At 45.7% G+C, this 17,001-nt stretch overlaps 2 protein-coding genes across 10 annotated transcripts in view; one reads left to right on the forward strand and one right to left on the reverse strand.

Annotated features, from left to right (window-relative positions):
* Positions 1-17,001, forward strand: part of PAPPA2 (pappalysin 2) — a 177,471-nt gene that overhangs the window by 142,832 nt on the left and 17,638 nt on the right. For all 4 annotated transcript variants that reach the window (XM_090047138.1, XM_090047140.1, XM_090047141.1 and 1 more), the window contains one exon: positions 324-395. In XM_090047138.1, coding sequence (XP_089903264.1) covers positions 324-395 — 72 coding nt within the window. The remainder of the gene's footprint in view (positions 1-323; positions 396-17,001) is intronic.
* The window catches only part of ASTN1 (astrotactin 1), a 278,304-nt gene that overhangs the window by 4,685 nt on the left and 256,618 nt on the right, over positions 1-17,001 (reverse strand). Inside the window, exon 23 of one of the 6 annotated variants that reach the window (XM_090047143.1) lies at positions 7,098-8,778. The exons of 4 other annotated variants lie outside the window; for them this stretch is intronic. In XM_090047143.1, coding sequence (XP_089903269.1) covers positions 8,664-8,778 — 115 coding nt within the window. In that variant the 3' untranslated portion in view covers positions 7,098-8,663. Of the gene's footprint in view, positions 1-7,097; positions 8,779-17,001 lie in introns of those variants that run through there. One more of the 6 variants, XR_016442323.1, reaches the window with a different exon arrangement.

Below are 17,001 nucleotides of genomic sequence, written 5' to 3' on the forward strand. Positions count from 1 at the left end.
CTAATTTTTTGTCACATTGTTTAAAGGTGCCAAATCTCAGTCCCTGTTCATTTCAAACACAGGAGCACTGTGCTTGAAGGACACTTCCCATCCAGACCTCCTCTGCTGGAAGGATTTGGGCTGGGGATCAGAGCTCAGTGGGGCAGCAATACTTGGGGAGAAAATCCTTGAGGATTATGCAACAGATGCACCAAAATCTATTGCAGAATTTAAATGATCATGGCACTGAGATTGCAGAGGTATAATGATCCTAATACCCTTGTAGGGAACCCTACTTTCCTGACTGACCTGACAGTTTTCTTTTTCTTTCTCTTTCCCTCTAGAATATTGTGTGCACTGGCAGGTTGCGATGGTATCCAGACCCAACAGTCATTCACTGCATCCAGTCATGCGAGGTAAGCCCCCTTCATCAACAGACTGCAGGTTGTAGGAGCATTTCTACCTGAGTTGCTGGGATTTCAAAGGCAGTTCTTCAAGAAGGTACGGCTAAATAGCTGTTTCAGAGTTTGACTATGCCAGGATAGGGTTTTCTGGCTTAGAAGAGACGCCACAATGAACGAAGGAAAAATCTATACCAGCTGGGTAATGTGGCGATGATTTCGGAGCACCCTACCCTGCCAAGTAGTGAATGAAGCTCAAAAGGTTCAGACGCTGTATAGTAAGTGTACCCAACATTTAAGAAAAATGGGAATCGTCTGAACATTAGCCAAACTCTCCAGATGTTGCATGGTTCCATGTGTGACTTCTAGCAAATTGGCCCAGACTAGCCATAGGAAGTGTGAAATGAGAAATAATCAGAGCACAGGTCCATGCCACAGAGTTCTGGGAAAGATTTGGACTTCCTCAAAGCATGAAGGTGTTTGGATCCAATGCCTACGTTGGAATTTATTCATTTTTTTAAAGTTACACTCTGGGAGAAGTCTCCTGTCAGCTCTTCCATTGTACCATCTGTCCCCTTTTATCTCTGATATCCTCAATATCCAGTAGGACAAACTGGACAGGAATTTAATTCTGCAGTGCACACTGAGAAGCTTGTGAATGAGCATGAAAGGGTAGAAACCATCAAGTGATGAACTTAGACATGTAGATACGGATCCTCACTCACTCTTTAAATGTCTATGAGCAGTGAGTTCCAGAGACAAGGGGCTGAGTGACTGAATCATTAACTGATGGTAAAGTGCAAGTAAGTACTAAAATGACAAGTAGCCCCATGAGCATGCAGCACACTATCTCACAGGACTTAGTGCAGGCTTGAGTGCAACCTTACATTATCTGGAGCACCATACAGCATTATAAAATACTGTTTTTGACATTGCCTGGTGTCTCTGGCCAGGACTAGTCTGATGATTAATAAAATTACAAGATGATGCTTCACTGTAGAATAGGTCCAAGACCGCCAAGCATATTTTAACTGAATTGCTTTGCCTGCATTTGCTCTCCTTTGGGACTGGCTGTTTCAGAATATTCTAGCAAATAGAGTAAGTGATAGAAATAATCCAGGAAAATGAATTCCAAATCCAAAATATGAATATTTGTTTAACCAGAAACTCTAGAGTAATGCTTAAAAAGTCCAGGGCCAGAAACATGCCCATGTGATCCATGTACCTAATCAAAACTCCTCAAATTCCCATTATCAGATACTCACAACAAACTGTTCCTGAATAATACCATGACTAAGAATCTTTTGCAGAAAGTATTTAGCCATTTATTTTGAATTATGACCAGAGATGAGAAAATTATAAACATTTTGGAGACAATTGGCAAATGAAAGAGTCTGCCTTTGTCAAATACAATATTCATTTTTAGGAATGTTTGAAAAAAAAATTGAAAATTGAGCACTCCAATGATTATTTTATGCTGATGTTTTAAACTTTCACCAAGGGAAAATAAACAACTTTGTGAAGTTTTGCCAAAAAAAAAAGTGTTTTGACCACCTCTTTGATTGCAAATAATTTTCTCAACCCTAGTTCTATTCACAGTATTTGATTCACAGTTTAACACTCAAGGGCACTGTGTTATGAGGCAGTGAAATACAAAAAACCCCTAAATTAAAGTTGGTGTAATTAGTAATGATAGTTGCAGGAAGAGAATCTGCTTTGGCAGGAAATGATAGATTTCTCATGAAAAAATCCATGTTTACTTTGCGGGGGGGGGAAAGCTTCAAACCTGATAATTTTTCACATCTGAGATAAGAACTCAAATATTTTAATCAAGAATCTTTATTTTGTTTGTTTGTTTTTATGAAATCCTATTTTTTCAGTGGAAAAGCTTTTGTTGAAAAAAATGTTCAAGCTCCATTAAGGGGCAAGCAGGATTATTATTTATCTCTTGGACTGTAGTATTCCCAAAAGGTTTCATCCAGGTGGACCCCTTTGTGATAGGTCTACATAAACACTCCTTGCCCTAAAGAATTTTGCATTTTAAGAGGCAAAACTGAACTGGTGGATGAGATGAAGAAGGTAGGTGGACTTAGCTAGGGGATGGTGAGAAGTGACAGCCAGTTAGGTACAGTGATCACAGCCCAGTGTTGGAGACTGTTGTATTCATCCTGGCTGGGGTGTATTTTAAAAAGTCACTCAGGAACATAGAGACTGACACCTCTAGAGTTAGGCTGAACTTGTAACAGTGTCTTTTCTGTCTTATGGCTGTTCCGTGGTGTGTGATAAATACCCAGCTCTTACATGGCATGTTTCATCCAGAAACTTCAAACTGTCTTTATTCTCATTTAGCACAGAGGCTTGCCCAACATCATCTCACAGGCCAGTGTCAAAGCCAGAAGTAGAGGCCAGGGTTCCTGAGTGCCGGGCTAGGGCCCTGTCCTTTAGAGTCTAGACCATGAGATCAAGTTCTGAGCTTGGTGGTTCCAGTTCCCACCTGAGTGGCACCCGCTAATTCCAGCTGGCAGTTTTAGCAGAGCCATGAAGGCTTGTGTCAGGGATGGGCATTGTACGAGAGAAGTCTGGCATGAGAGAAGCTGGTGTGATTCAGGTTTGTGAATAAATAGAAGACTTGAATCTCTTGGGATGCTAGCCTGGCACAGCTCAGCACAAGCAAGACATTCAATGAAATCAGAATCAGAGAGAAGTAGGACTGGAAGGGACCTAGAGGTCATCTAGTCCAACCCCTGCCTGAGGCAGGATCATTCCTATTGTATGCTAATCCATTGTTTAACCTCTTAGCAAAACTATGCAGTCAACCCTGGCACAAGACATAACACCTTCAGCTGCTACAGGTAAAGCAGGGGCCATGGCAGCCAACATCCCACAGCTGCAAAAGTTGTTAATATACCCCTAAGAGACCCCAAGAAGAGAGCCCCCTCACCCCACCAAAGAAAGGCAAAACCCCCCACAGTTTATACCAATCTGACCAAAGATTAAATTCCTTCCTGACTCCAAATATGGTGAGAGGTCTGACTGAGCGGAGAGGCAAGAGTGGTTCCTCTACTGGAGCTCAAGGAAATAGTGTACTGGTTTAAAATGGCTTAAATATATATCCAAGGTCACACAAATTTTGCTTCATGACTGTTAAACCTCATGACTCAGTATACAGGAGAACTACTAACTGGGCCTCTAGATTAGAGACCAGGACAAAGACCTAAAGTAGAGGTGGGGTGGGACAGATTTTCCCATCTCTACTGTTGTAGGACACTTACGCCTTCCTCTTATGCCGCAGGTGCTGACTGTTGTCAGAGGCAGGCACATATCCCTTCCACCATCGAGTCACTCCAGCTCTATTTATAAAACATCATCATAAGCTCAGCTACCAGTTGTTGGATTTCTTTTGCTTTTTCATCCCTATTTCTCACACTGAAGTCAGGTAGCACCCCTGTGTCCTTCTCCTCCTCACTTGTTTCCAACTGAGAGGCTTCTGCCTTACAGCAGAAACTTTTGTTGTAAGTACTCCAGTGTATGCTCTTGTAGTTTCTAGTTTCCTGGTTCTCAAGGTCAGCCAGTTCTTTGTGGGATACCTTGGTCTCCTCCAAATATTGAAACTATTTCTCAATTTTGTCAGCAGCAGATTTCATTAGCACAGTCTTTCCTTTTAATTCAAGGTCACAGGATTAGCATATTATACAAGATCAGTCCCATGATTGATTTTTGAGGGATGCTGCTAGACCTTTCTCCAGTCTTTTGCTTCCCCTTTCCAACACCTTTTATCCAGTCCTGACTTACCTTTCTGTGTCTCCCTAATTCCAGTCTTCTTCAATTTTATTAAGAATTTTTCATGTGGCCACATGTCAAATCCTTTACTAAGTCCAGATGGATTAGACCTACTGTTTTTTCTTTGTCTAAAAAGTCAGTTATCTTATCAGAGAAAGATATCAGGTCAGTCTGGTATGATCTACTTTTCATAAATCCATCTTGCATTTTATCCCATTTTCCAGTCAATGGCTTTAATATTTCTTTTCTCCCAAATGTGTTCTGAAGTCTTGTTTGACTACTGAGGTCAAACTAATGAGCCTGTAGTTACCTGAATTGCTGTTTTCTCCCTTCTCTAATATAGTATTACTTCAGTCCAATGGTACCACCTTTAACAGAATCATAGGGTTGAAAGGGACTTCAAGGGTCATCTGATCCAACCCCCCTCAAAAAATATGATGTCTGGACTTGCAGTTTCATGTGCCAGTCCTTTTAAAATTCTGTCATGGAGACTCTCAGGTCCCCCTGACTTCAATGTACTGTGTTCCTTGAGGTTTGCTCCCATCTCAGTTATAGTAATTACCATTTCCACATCCTCATTCTCATGAACTTGCCTAACTTTTGTTTTTATTGGAGCTTTTGTCAAAGCAGCCATTTAGCTTTTGGGCCATAGCTAGATTATCTTGAACCTCTCCCCTATCTTCATTGCATTCTGACCCCAGCACCTTTTTCCCTTCTCTTTATTTATATGGTTGAAAAACATTGTGCAGTTTGTTTCAGTATCCTTTGCAAGATGTAACTTAGTTGGGCCACAACCACTGGCTGTGCTGGAACCCCTTTTAGCTGCAGTTTCAGTTTCTCCCTGTAAGGGTCACTGTAGGGTGGGGTGCAGGATTTCTAGCTGAGTGCAGACTCCAAGGTGTCCACCCCCAGATGGAGTAATTTTAGGGAGAGCTAGTTTCCAGATTTCCTGCTGGAGATTTCTAGTCCCTCTGTGATGACATCAGAATAACTCTAACCTGTCTTTATCATGTGGCCGGCGCTGGAAGAGACTGACTACTCTATGTCTCCTCCTCCTTTCTCTTCTCATTAATCTTGCTGGTCATCTGACTCTTATCTCACTGTTTCTGCCAAGCTTCCTATCCAGAGAGTGCTGAGGCACATAGTGCAACGAGCAAGGGATTAAAAGCATCCTGAGAGCTCATCAGGAATACACGTTGGGGCAGTGTGCGCTCTACCTCTCAAGGGCCAACAGAACATTTAATCCTGTGGCATCATTAGAAAACCAGATGGCAGCAAGGGGGGAGAGAGAGGGAAGGAGGAGGTACACTGGAAGGTGCAGGGAGATAAGCTCCCAGTTTGAGTCAGGAGGCGAGATCAGAAAGCCTGCTCAGCTGCAGCTTTCCCCACACCCGGCTGGGCATGTGGTGCCCAGCACACCCCCCCAGGTCCGCTGCCCTTCCCTGTGCTATCTGCTGCCCAAAGTGGTGCAGCTGCAGCAGGAGGAAGAGAAGCTGCTGGAGGCAGGGGGAATCAAGCAGTACCCTGGCAGCTGCAGCCACCCTGGGAGCAGCCCTGCCAGGAAGCTGTGCACACTGGCCTGAGTTGGGAGTGGGCAGGGCTCAGCCCCATATGGAGTGTGGGCTGGGGCAGCTGTGGGCTGGATGCAGTCAGTTGGTAGGTGCACACCTGCGGGCCGGATCCAATCAGTTGACAGGCTGGATCTGGCCTGTGGACCATATTTTACCCACCCCTGCTCTAGAGGTTTGTACACAGGACCAGGAGTCAGGAATTCCTGGATTCCTGTTGTAGTCTTGACACTAACTCACTGTGTGGGCTTGGGTAAGTAAGGTAAGATTTCTGTGCCTTTGTTAGTTCGCTTGTAAACTGTAGGTAACAAAGTAACAGGCCCCATGTAAAGTTCTGTTTGAATGCTGTGATCCAAATTCTGTTCTCAGTTACTTGGGCATAACTTCTGTTGAAATCCATGAGGTTGCCTTCACCACTCTGTGCAGAAATCAGCTCAGAGTAATGCTGGGTGAATGCTGCCTGTATTCTCCTGTTGAAGGCATTGGAAGTGGTATGCACAGGTTTGAGAGCAGTACTCAGCTCTTTACCCTCACTGATAGGGACCTTGGTGTTCTCATACAACACAGGCTGTAACAAGGCCAGGAATCAGCCTCTTATTACAAATGATTCTCACAGCAGGTGTTTGGGATGTTTGTAGCTGTTTCAGTGAAAACTGTGGTCATGGACAGTCACCCTCTTAAACTGCATATGGGAACTGTTCATTCGCAGTACGTTCTGTGCCTCCTCATTACATGATTCAGTGACAGCCAGCTGGATGCTCCCATTCACCCTCTTTCATAACACAAGAACAAGGTGATACTCGCAATCTCCAGCCAGCCTGCAGAGTAACCAAGAAAATGTTTAAGAAACCACACACAGAGACTATAATTAAGCAGTAGTTTTCACTGCTGTAGGGTTATTATTGAGACAAATGCCCCCCACCAAAAGCCTTAAATATTACTGGTAATAATAAGGGACCAGATTCTTATCTGAATTACATCATTAGGACACAGAATGCATCCTTTCGGGAAATTAGGGTTACTCTGAATTTGCACCAGTGCATCTGCTCTGGCCCCAAGTCAGCAGGTCACCACTAGCAAGGATACAATTAAAAGGGCTATTGATTCTTAGGCCTCTGGAGGGAAGAAGTCATTGCCAGCTGGAATCAGGATGGTGTACCCCCCACACTCCCTCTTCCCTCAGTGACATAAGAGTGGCCAAATGAATTGCATTGGAAGGATTTGGCACCTCCCATTAAGACATCTGGTACTCCTGGAGACAGGACACCAGACTTAATGGATATCAGGCTGGCCCTGTGTATCAGTGCCTATGTGTCTCATAAAGTAGCACTTAACAAAGGCGTTTTGCCTACATAAAACTATTCTGGTATGTGCTGACTCACTCCCTCCATGGAGATGTCCAGTAGGAGCTATGTGTTGCAACACTGAAGCCGACCCTCTTGTTGTGTTCTTTCTAGGAAAAGGAGGGAACTGCATCTCTTGCTTGGCTTACTCTTATAGGAGCTTCAGGTCTCAGGATCTGGGTCTCCCTATGGCTTGGATGCTGCATGTCAAGAACTCCTTAATACTCCATACTGCCTCCTGAGTCTTGCATCTCTTTGGAAAGAAGCTGTTGTGTCAGGAAATAGCTGTGATAAGTAGTTGGGTGGTCAAACGATCACCAGCCTGACGCAAGAAGATGTGGTGTCACCTGTGGCCCATTTTCAAGTTCAGGTAGTTACAATGTAGTTACCAATCTACCACTGACATCAGGGTTTTACTCCCAGGAAGCTTGAATAGCTACTTGGCAAAGGGGTCTGTCAGGCTGTTTTTATCATGTATGGATCTATGATCCATAACAGCAGCCTTGCGTGAGTGTGAACAAACAAGAGGTATATATACATGTGCCTACTTGTATGGAGTGTCTCTGAGGTTAAGAGTGGATACTAGCAATATTTCAGTCCCTAATTCAATCCATCTGGGCCAACATTCCTCAAATTCTGTATAATCCTGGCCGTGTTTTTATCATTGTCTCTCTGCTGCTTGACTTATACATATTCCAGACACAAACCTTAGGTAGCCAGCCCATGAGTCATGCTCGCCCTAGAGTAACACATGGAGACTTGGTTGCCTGCAGCAGCTCTGCAGGGGGAAGTGCCTGAATGAAACTCTTTGTGTGCCCCCAGGCTGTGGGATCATCACAGCTGGAGAAGATACCATTATAGAGGCGTTGAGCAGGCCATTAATATAAACTGGTAGGAAGCTCTAAGGCCTTCCAGCAGGAGGAGCAGACTCCAGCCACTCTCAAGCTCATGGTAGTTATAATGGGGGTTTATTAAGTAATAACAATAATTTAATTTGTATGAATGGTACATGTAGATGTAATTTATCTGGTATTAATACATGATTAATAGATATTCTAACAAATGCTTAATCATTGCAGCAGTTTGGTCCAGAGATGGTAAGGACATTAAGTTGCTAATAACCTTTATTACCTCCCACTGATGCACCTGTAACCATCACTAAAACAAAAGCTGATACATCTGTTAATCACTTATTATCCCTTACCTATCTACAAAAGTGCAGTAATTGCAACATGTCATATTAATACAGTAGCATGTGGAGATACCAGCCAAGTTCAGGGCCCTGTTATGCTTGGCATTGTTTCTAGTAAGGACAGTCCTTGCACCAAAATCTTACAATTCACATCTTAGAAAAGCACTTAAGCAGGAGTTTAACTGTTAGTTCATGTTCCAGTCCAGTTAGTCAGTGAGGCTGAAGCACATACTGAAAGTTAAGCTTTGCCAAATGAAGGTTTGCATGGAAAAGATGAGTATGGAGGCCTCTGCCATGGAAACTTATCTCATGAAACAGCATCATCCATGGCTGCCTTCACTTTAGCTTTCTTTCTTTAGACAGGGTTGTGTAGAGGGGTGCCAGTGTATCAACTTCAATTTTATGTTGAGCTTTCAGTTTGTATCTGTCTGGCTGTAGATATGAGCTTAGCACAGGTGGTGTGAGGACCATGGCTGACTGTTGCATAGCAGCAAACAGATGTGATGTTAGATGAACTGTGAGGGCAGAAGAGAAAATGCCAGTGGTGACAAATCTTGATCATAGCACAGCTGTATGTAACACAAGGAGTTCTTGCTGCCCTGTGTTGCAGTGAGTGTCCTGTGCTGTGCTGGGTGGCTCAAACCATTCCCAGATCAACACAATTCATACCCAGAGAAACTTTCAGTATATCTCATGGGAAGACCAGCTGAGGCAATAACATTAGAATGAGTAGTAGGGAATATATTGTGTCCTTTAATAGGACACAACTGGATTCTGCCTGCAGAGGTTATGACCACTGAGGGAAACCTGTGCTTCCCCACTGTGAAACATACGAGTTGGTGAAGGACAGTGAAGAGCACATACATCCACTTGTGCCTGTCAGTATTGCCTATCTGGAACCTCACTGTGGCCTCTCCTCAAAAAGCTATGCCTAGATACTTACTAGCTCACCTGCTACCATATTGGGTCTGTTCTCTCCTCTACCTGCAAGGTCAGGAGTGCTTGTAGCATCCCAGCCCCACTTCAGCTCCGTCCTCCATATGTGGTTGCAAATGTGATGGTGACCACTCTAAAACCTATGGCTTGTGTTCTGCTAAAGCACATGAAAGCAAAACTCTGTGATGTGCTCCATTGAGATGCTTGCTGGAACCAAGTGGTGGTCTCTCAGGGTTGTTCTAGTGATCAAACATTTCAAGAGCTGTGTCACCACTGGGACAAGAACAAAAGCCAGTGGCATGAACTGCATTTCCTCTTGTTTTCTACCTGAAGCTGGTTGGGTAAAGTGTGGAAGTTTGCTGCAGGCAGATGTGTCTGGTTCACATCTCAGACATTGGTGACAGAGAATGCTGCTAATAATAAGGTCCTGGGGGCCCCATGTGCATGGCGGAGGATGCAGGAGCTGGATCTTCCACTGGAAATGTGGATTTGAATGTAGCTATAGACAGAAAATCACCATGTAAATACAAGAAGGGGTCAATTGTTTGATATGTAGCGTGTCCTCAACTCCTGGAGAAATCAACAGGGGTAGAAAGTGCTCAGCACCTTGCAGGGGTGGGACCTCCCTATCTTCACATGACATGTCCTTCACTTGTAGACAGAAACAACTATAGGAGAGTGAGCTGGGTTCTGTTCTGTCATATATAGCAGCACATCAACCTCCAGCTGTGCCAGGTTACCATTCCTGGCAATGCTATATGACATTCATAGACATTAGAGACTGGAAGGGACCTTGCAAGATCAAGTCCAGCCCCCAAAGCAAGTGCACTGGCTGGTTTCTGTGTCTGTGGCATTAGCAGCCTGGTACTGCTTCTTTCAACCTATAAATAGAGACAGCGTGACCTTAAGGGGCCAGGACCCTGGTTGGAGAGTGTTACTGATTAGCACCCTGTTCCACAAAACTTGCTGGGCCATTAGTATGTACTGAGAAAAAATGTGAGTGAGTATGTCTGAGCTGATAGAGCCATGGCTCCAGATCAGGGTTCAGCAACCTGTTAGAATAGCAGGCCACCTCCTGTGACACAACTGCTGCCGCAAGCTGCCGCTCTCCTCCACAACACCCCTCCACAGTGCCCAACCTGCCTACTGCCACCTCTGCCACACACTGCCAACTCCCATCCTCAATGGCAGTGGAGAGCAGAGGTGTGCCTCGTAGTGTTTGTGCCCTGGACCAGCAGGGAATAGCCTCTGCTGCAGAGGGAGGTGGCAGCAGATACGGAATTAATGTGGCAGCTGCTGCTCATTTATATGCTTAGGGACAAAGTAAAACCCTGAAGTCAGTGACAGCTAAGGTGCCAGAGCCTCAAGCCCCTCTGTCTTCATTCTGCTGCCTCCCTGCCCCCTGCTTCCAGGCTGGCTCATGCACCAGTCACCCATCCTTCGTTATGCTGCTGGTGGGGAGGGTCAAATTCAGCATGACAGAAAGCAAAGCCTGCTGTGGAGTGGTGGGAGGGAGGCAAGAATGCTATGGGGCAAAGAAGAGGATTACAACTTCCCTGTGCCTTCACAGGCTAGATGCAATTACTTTACAGGTTTAATCCAGCCTGCAGGGTATGGGTTGCCCATTCCCACACTAGACCAGTGGTTTTCAACCTTTTTTCATTTGGAAACCCCTTTGGAAATTTCAAATGGAGGTGCAGACCCCTTTAAATTATGTGTGGATATTCACATATTTTTGTTTGATTACAGTCATCTTTCGCAAACCCCTTAGACATGGTCTGTGGACCCCCAGAAGTCAATGGACCACTGCTCTAACAGAGCACCTAACAGAGCCCTTGGGAGGAAAACTGGGACATGTGTTATCACATCCTTCTCTCTCCAGCCCTGCAGATGGAATAGCGTTGAATTTAGTTAGCTGCTTACTTTATGTTCTGACACCTGTGTAGGTAACAAGACTTATCAAAGCCAACCTGCAACAATTTTCCTAGCATTAGGGTGTGTTAACTGTCCTGTCCTGTCCTCACCCGCTTTGCTGGACAAATGTGCTTGTGTTGGTGCACAGGGGACTGCTTTTCCATTCTCTCCCCTGAGCAGCTGAGGCACTATCAGAGGGCTCTTTGGCAACTCCCAGATTCTGAAGGCATAAGGAAGACGGGGGGGTAGTGTCTGAGAACAAAAATTTACTTCTACCCCAGCCTCTTCCTCACTCATATATGTAACTCAGTCACCATCTGATATGAACATTGCCAAGCTCCTTTTGTGTCATCCACTGCTGCTCACAGATCTGCATCTTAAGCACTACGAATCTGCCCAGTTCTAAGAATTTGAAATGCCAAAGCTAAGCTAAATTTCTTTCTTATAATGTAAAGGGTAAGATTTTAGATCTTTTCTCTCACATGAATAGCCTATCATCTGAAGCCAGTGCACATCAGTACAGAACAATCAGCTGAGCTGAACAAATGCCACTGTGACATCTCCTAAGCTAGGGACAGACATTACACATACACCGGTTTAAGTGATCAGAAACTGGTTTAAACCTATAACAGAACAGATATTCATTGCACATTTTCAGTTTGAAAATGGCTGAAACCAGTTCGAGATAAGTCTGATACTACAATCAGGTGTAACTGATTTGGCTCAAACCAGTTTATGCAATGCATGTCCCAGACCCCTTGCTGGTTCAGGCTAAATCAGAGTCCCCCAGCATCCCAGCATGCTCTCTGGGCTGGGCGGGGCTCTCTGCTCCACAGCAGGGCTGGCCCCTCCCTTTTGCTCCCTGGCCAGAGCTCTAGCAGAGGTTTGCAGTCACAGCAGGGTCTGCTGGCTTCCTGTGCCCCCTACCCTGCCCCATCACCACTCACTACTTAAGCAGGGATCCCTTCCTCCTCTCTGCCATAGCACAGACCATAGCCAGCATGTGGTATGCTAGCTAATGCTGTGTAAGGTTCCAGCAGAGACTGCAAACATAGCAGTCTCCTGCCCTCCCCCCCCCATCACTGCTTAAGCAGGAAATCCCCCCTCCTTCTCATCTACCACAGCACGGACCCCAGCCACATGGACCCTAGGCGTGTGGTATACTAGCTAATGCCGACAGGTGTCTGTGAGTGTCTCTCTCTCCAATTTCACTAGGGTAGGCAAACAGAACAGTGACTGCTTAGGGCTGTTTGGAGCTAATCAAACATGTCAGCCGGTAAACTGTTTAAGACATTTGAAGTAATGGAGAGAGGCCATTGTTTTGCTAATCAGGTAATAAAGACTGTTATCACTATCAGCCCCCAGCTGGCTTGCTTGCCTGTCAGTTCGCTGCAGACAGTATAATGAAGCAGGGAGGCCAATTGAAAAGCATTAACAGATGCATGCACTGCACTTCTCTCCCCCTGCCCTCCCCCATTGCCTTAGAGTCCTAACCCAGGGGTGGGGGCTGGCAACACTCCTGCCCCATGTGCAGCGAGCAGGGAAAAGCCCAGGACCCTGCAGGCAGACCTCCCTAATGAGAGAGTCCTGCCTGGGCCTGGCCATGCCCCACTCAGCTCCCTGCAGAAGGGAAGGGAGGGCTGCTCTAGCACCCCTGACTTCTAGCCTGAGCCACTGCAGGCATGTGCCTGAATTTCCTCAGTCGGGAGAGAATGTCTGTCCAGTTTCAAAGCAGTTCAGCCTAGTCAAGTTAGACTAACCTGCAACGATTGAATCAATTCAGGCATAGGCTTTCTGAATGTCTGTCCCTTGCCCTAAAGACCAGGAGTGTGTTTCCCTATGTTGTGAAAGGGGCAGGGGTACCACTGGTTTCCTCTGCTCTGGGCAGCCAGTGTGGGCTCTAATTACAAGGAGGGGCAGTTCAAGAGTATGGATAGCAGAGATGAAGCACAGGTCTGAAAGCAAGAAATCACTAGCTTCCTCCTGGGCCTCTGGCCATACCAGTTTGCCTGCCTTCTCAGTTTGCCCACACCTTTCTGCGACAGTCATTTTTTCCCCATGAAAGTCGATAATTCCTGTCCTCTATTTCAGGCTCTTGCATTTACCACTTCTTTCCCTCTCTTGCTTCAGTCAGGTATTTTTTTCATTTACTTAAAAAGTGATTTAGGGGATCACTATTTCTGGTTGCCCAGCTGGAAATACTAAGGTATCAATCTCTGAATAGTTGCAGCCCCCGCAGATTTCAGATTGAAAAGTAAATGCTCAGTGCTCTGGAAAATCAAACTCATGGCACATTCAAGCTGGCACCTGGAAACTGAGGAGTCCAAAATGATAGGCAAGGCTAGAAAATGTTGACCTAAATGTTTCAAACGGGCACAGCAATACCAGCCTAGCCACCCCAAGAGGAATTATGAGGATCAAACCTGTTAGTAACTAGTGCTTAATGAGTAATGACCTTCTGCCTCATCCTGTTTGGCAAACTGTGCCTTGAAAACATTTCTGGAGCTAACAGCCTAGCGGACCAGCTCACAGCTTGTTGGCCACATTCCTACAGAGGTGAGAGCTGGTGACATACACTGCTAACTACAGGCACCTGCCTCATGGGGGCACTGGTACTGGTCCCTCACAGTACAGTTGTGCTGAAGCCAGGGTAGATGCTTACTGCAAAGAGTATTCTCTAGAGTAAGGGAAAACCAGGAGTAGTTTGTGAGTCCAGGAGCAGCATTAACACCTCACTGTTCCTTGTATTGTGCTTGTGCAGGATAGGGCCCTTTTTAGATGAGACAAACAAGAAGTAGGAAAGGAAACAGAAACTAAGTAATTCATCCAAGTCATAGAGCAGGATAGTGGCAGAGCTAGAAACAGATCCTAGCTCTCCAGAGTCTGGCCCAGAGGCTGGAATGTCATGGGCTGAGACGTTAAAAGAAAGTACCGCTCAGTTTACACCATAGGTGTGGAAAACAGTCAATGGTGGCAAGTGGGTAAATCAGACATTCCCATTTACCCTTTCTTCTAGTACAGAAACCAGAAAGTGGAGTCACAGAAAGGTAAATTTATTTGCCTGAGTTCCTGCAGCAAGCCTGTGACAGCTTGGAGCTGAACCTGCCATACCTGGCTCCCAGCCTGTTCTTTGACCATGAGGTGCCCTGTATGTGCTACGGGTCTGCATCCTGCTCATCCTGATGTTGAGATACAACACTGGATGCTTTCTACACAGGCATCCAGAATCCTTAGTCCCACGTGTCACCTGTCGGTCCTCACCTGGTCACGATCATCTCTGTCACCTTGCCTTCCTCCTTCTGTCTCTGCCTCTGTCTCTTGGTTGCCTGTTTCTCTCACTATCTTGCTCTGTCTCCCTTCCTGTCATCTAGCTGACTGATGAAAGGAGCCGATGGACATTTAAAATGCGTGGCTGAAGTAAAATCAATTAGTCTTTTCTGATAACAAATAACACCCCACAACTTTCCCCAACCCAAGCCAACTGCTAATCCAACAAGAATATCTTCAGCTTCTCCAGCCTTGTACACTGTTTTTCTTTCTTTTTAAGATCTGTAACAAGAACTTGGCAGAAACCAAATACAAGTGGGTCAAGAGGCCCTTGTGGTTTCAAGGGCTTGTTTTCCATAACCCATTCTATCCTGTAACATACTCAGAGCAAAGGACTTGGCAAGAGATTGAACCCATGGCAAGAGGGAGGCTGCTGAGGGCAGCATTTCAAGCTGGTGCTGCTGGAGTACAAAGCTCTGGTGTTTCCTTACACACACACGCACGCACACAACACCAGCACACAAGCAGTGAGCCCTGGAGACTTGTCTTTGAGAGCAACGACTGTTGCCAGGAACACCAGCCGCCCTGTGCTTGGCATCTTCTTGTGAAGCTCTTCTTGCTAATCTTTTCCTATTCTGGTTTCTTCTCTCCTTTGCACAGGGGCCAGGCTAGGGCAGAAGGAGTTGGGATGGTTTTGTTGCAAAACCTCGGGCAGTCCAGGGATGCTTCCCTTTGTCCTATTTTAGCAATATACTAAGTGAGGGACATACAAGATTCTTGGAGCACTGTGAAGGGAAGCACAACTCTGCTTAACAACAGAATTTAGGGACAGACATTAATGCGAACCCTAATCCTGTATACTCAGTGTTCCCAGAGATGCCACTGATAACACTGGGAGCACAAGGAGTATGGAGCTTCAGGCCCTGCATTTGCCTTCTGCTGCCTGAATACTGTGCTGATTCTTATTCAAAACTGTGTCATAAGCACAGGCCTCCTTGTATGCCCCTTTCCAGAGGAGACATCCAACCTGTTGCCTCCTGCTGGAAACTGGGGCCACCTATTAAGGCTCCCAGCCTAAACACCGTTCAAAACCCATGTGGATTTGGTTGTATTTCATCATCAGGGTGAACTACTGCTGTCATGGCTATATGTTATACAGGGGCACTAGCAGGATCCTACTTTATACCCCACCAAATTGCTACATCGTGTCCCCACCAACATCTTGAAGTGATGCACTCATCCATCCTGCTCTTGAGCAGTATCACGTCATGGTGACAGAGACTACTTTCTCTCCCCCATAGCACTGCATGGTAGGGCTACAGCACTAAAGAGAAGGAAGCCAGAGAGAATACAGTTATTACATCTGCATCTCTGTGGAGACATTCCAAAACAATGAATCCTCTTTTGGGGATCTGTGGCAGCACAGGATATGTGTAAAACCTGCTGACCTTTGCAGTGGAAGCACGCTGGAGTCAAAGCCTGGGTTCAGACAAAACATGCTTCTCCCAAATTCTGGCCAAGGTTTGATTAAAATCAGGATACTGATATTTGCAGCTGGGACCCATCGCTGTTGTGTGGTCCCATTTTCCAAGTATCCCCTTCACTCTGCTGACACACCCAAGTGGAGCTGCAACCTTTTCCACCTTCCTTTTCTACCCAGGGTATCACCCAACAGGTTGTTCTTATGCACAGAGTTCACAGTGCCAGCCCAGACTTCACATCAGGTATGCCAGCAATATCCATGATTTTGCACCACCCCACTACTGCTTCTAACGTACAGGGTTCCTCTCTTTCTCCCACAACGCTATTTGTAAGGACTGGTTTCAAGAAGTGGATGCTCCGTCTCCCTATTAGCTGTGTCAAAGGGGCAGGATTAATAGCAATGTCAGTGGCACTCTTGCTGGGGATTGGTCTATAGTTATATATCTAGGCCAGCAGCCTTTTTTGTACTGACCGGGAAATGACTTTTTGATTTGGCCAATAGAGATGAAGATCAGGTACTCCCATGTCAGAGAAAATGGGGATGGGATTATAGTGTGGAAGGGGAGAGAGAGTTTATTTCCTGCTGTGTTTTCTTCACATTCCATGAAAGAGTTTTCTGAGCTGGCTGGGAATCGAACCCCCATCTCTCTATGAAAATACCGTGGGACCATGCACAAAAGATTCCCATTACCCTGGCCTCACTTCAGCACTTCAGATGGGAAGCCAAGCAGGGATTATCCTACCATTGCCTGACATGGCTAGAAGTTGTAGGGCCTCACCTGAAGCTCACTGCAGTAAATGCTTGTCTTTCTGTTGCTGGTAGTAGGATTGAATCCTACTGTACAGGAAGGTGGAGTCAGAAGAGTGGAGTCAGTACTAGCAGAAGGATGTGGACACACGGGAAGATTTTTCAGAACCCCCTCCCCTCCATGCCTGACACATTTTCCTCTTGTGGAAACATGGGCTCATGGGTCTTTTGCCAGTTTTATGTATTTTGCTCACTTCTTGCATTCACCCTTGCCACCTAATATAGTGTATTCACAGTCTCTTCAGGTGGCAAGTGCTAGGTCCCAAGAAGCCCTCAGGGTCATTGGGCCAGAGGAGTTGTGCTTCACGTTAGGGGTTTTGGGCTATGTCCA

The sequence above is a fragment of the Crocodylus siamensis genome, chromosome 5, assembly GCF_052110815.1.
Source record: "Crocodylus siamensis isolate JL-2025a chromosome 5, ASM5211081v1, whole genome shotgun sequence".
Lineage (NCBI taxonomy): Eukaryota > Metazoa > Chordata > Crocodylia > Crocodylidae > Crocodylus > Crocodylus siamensis.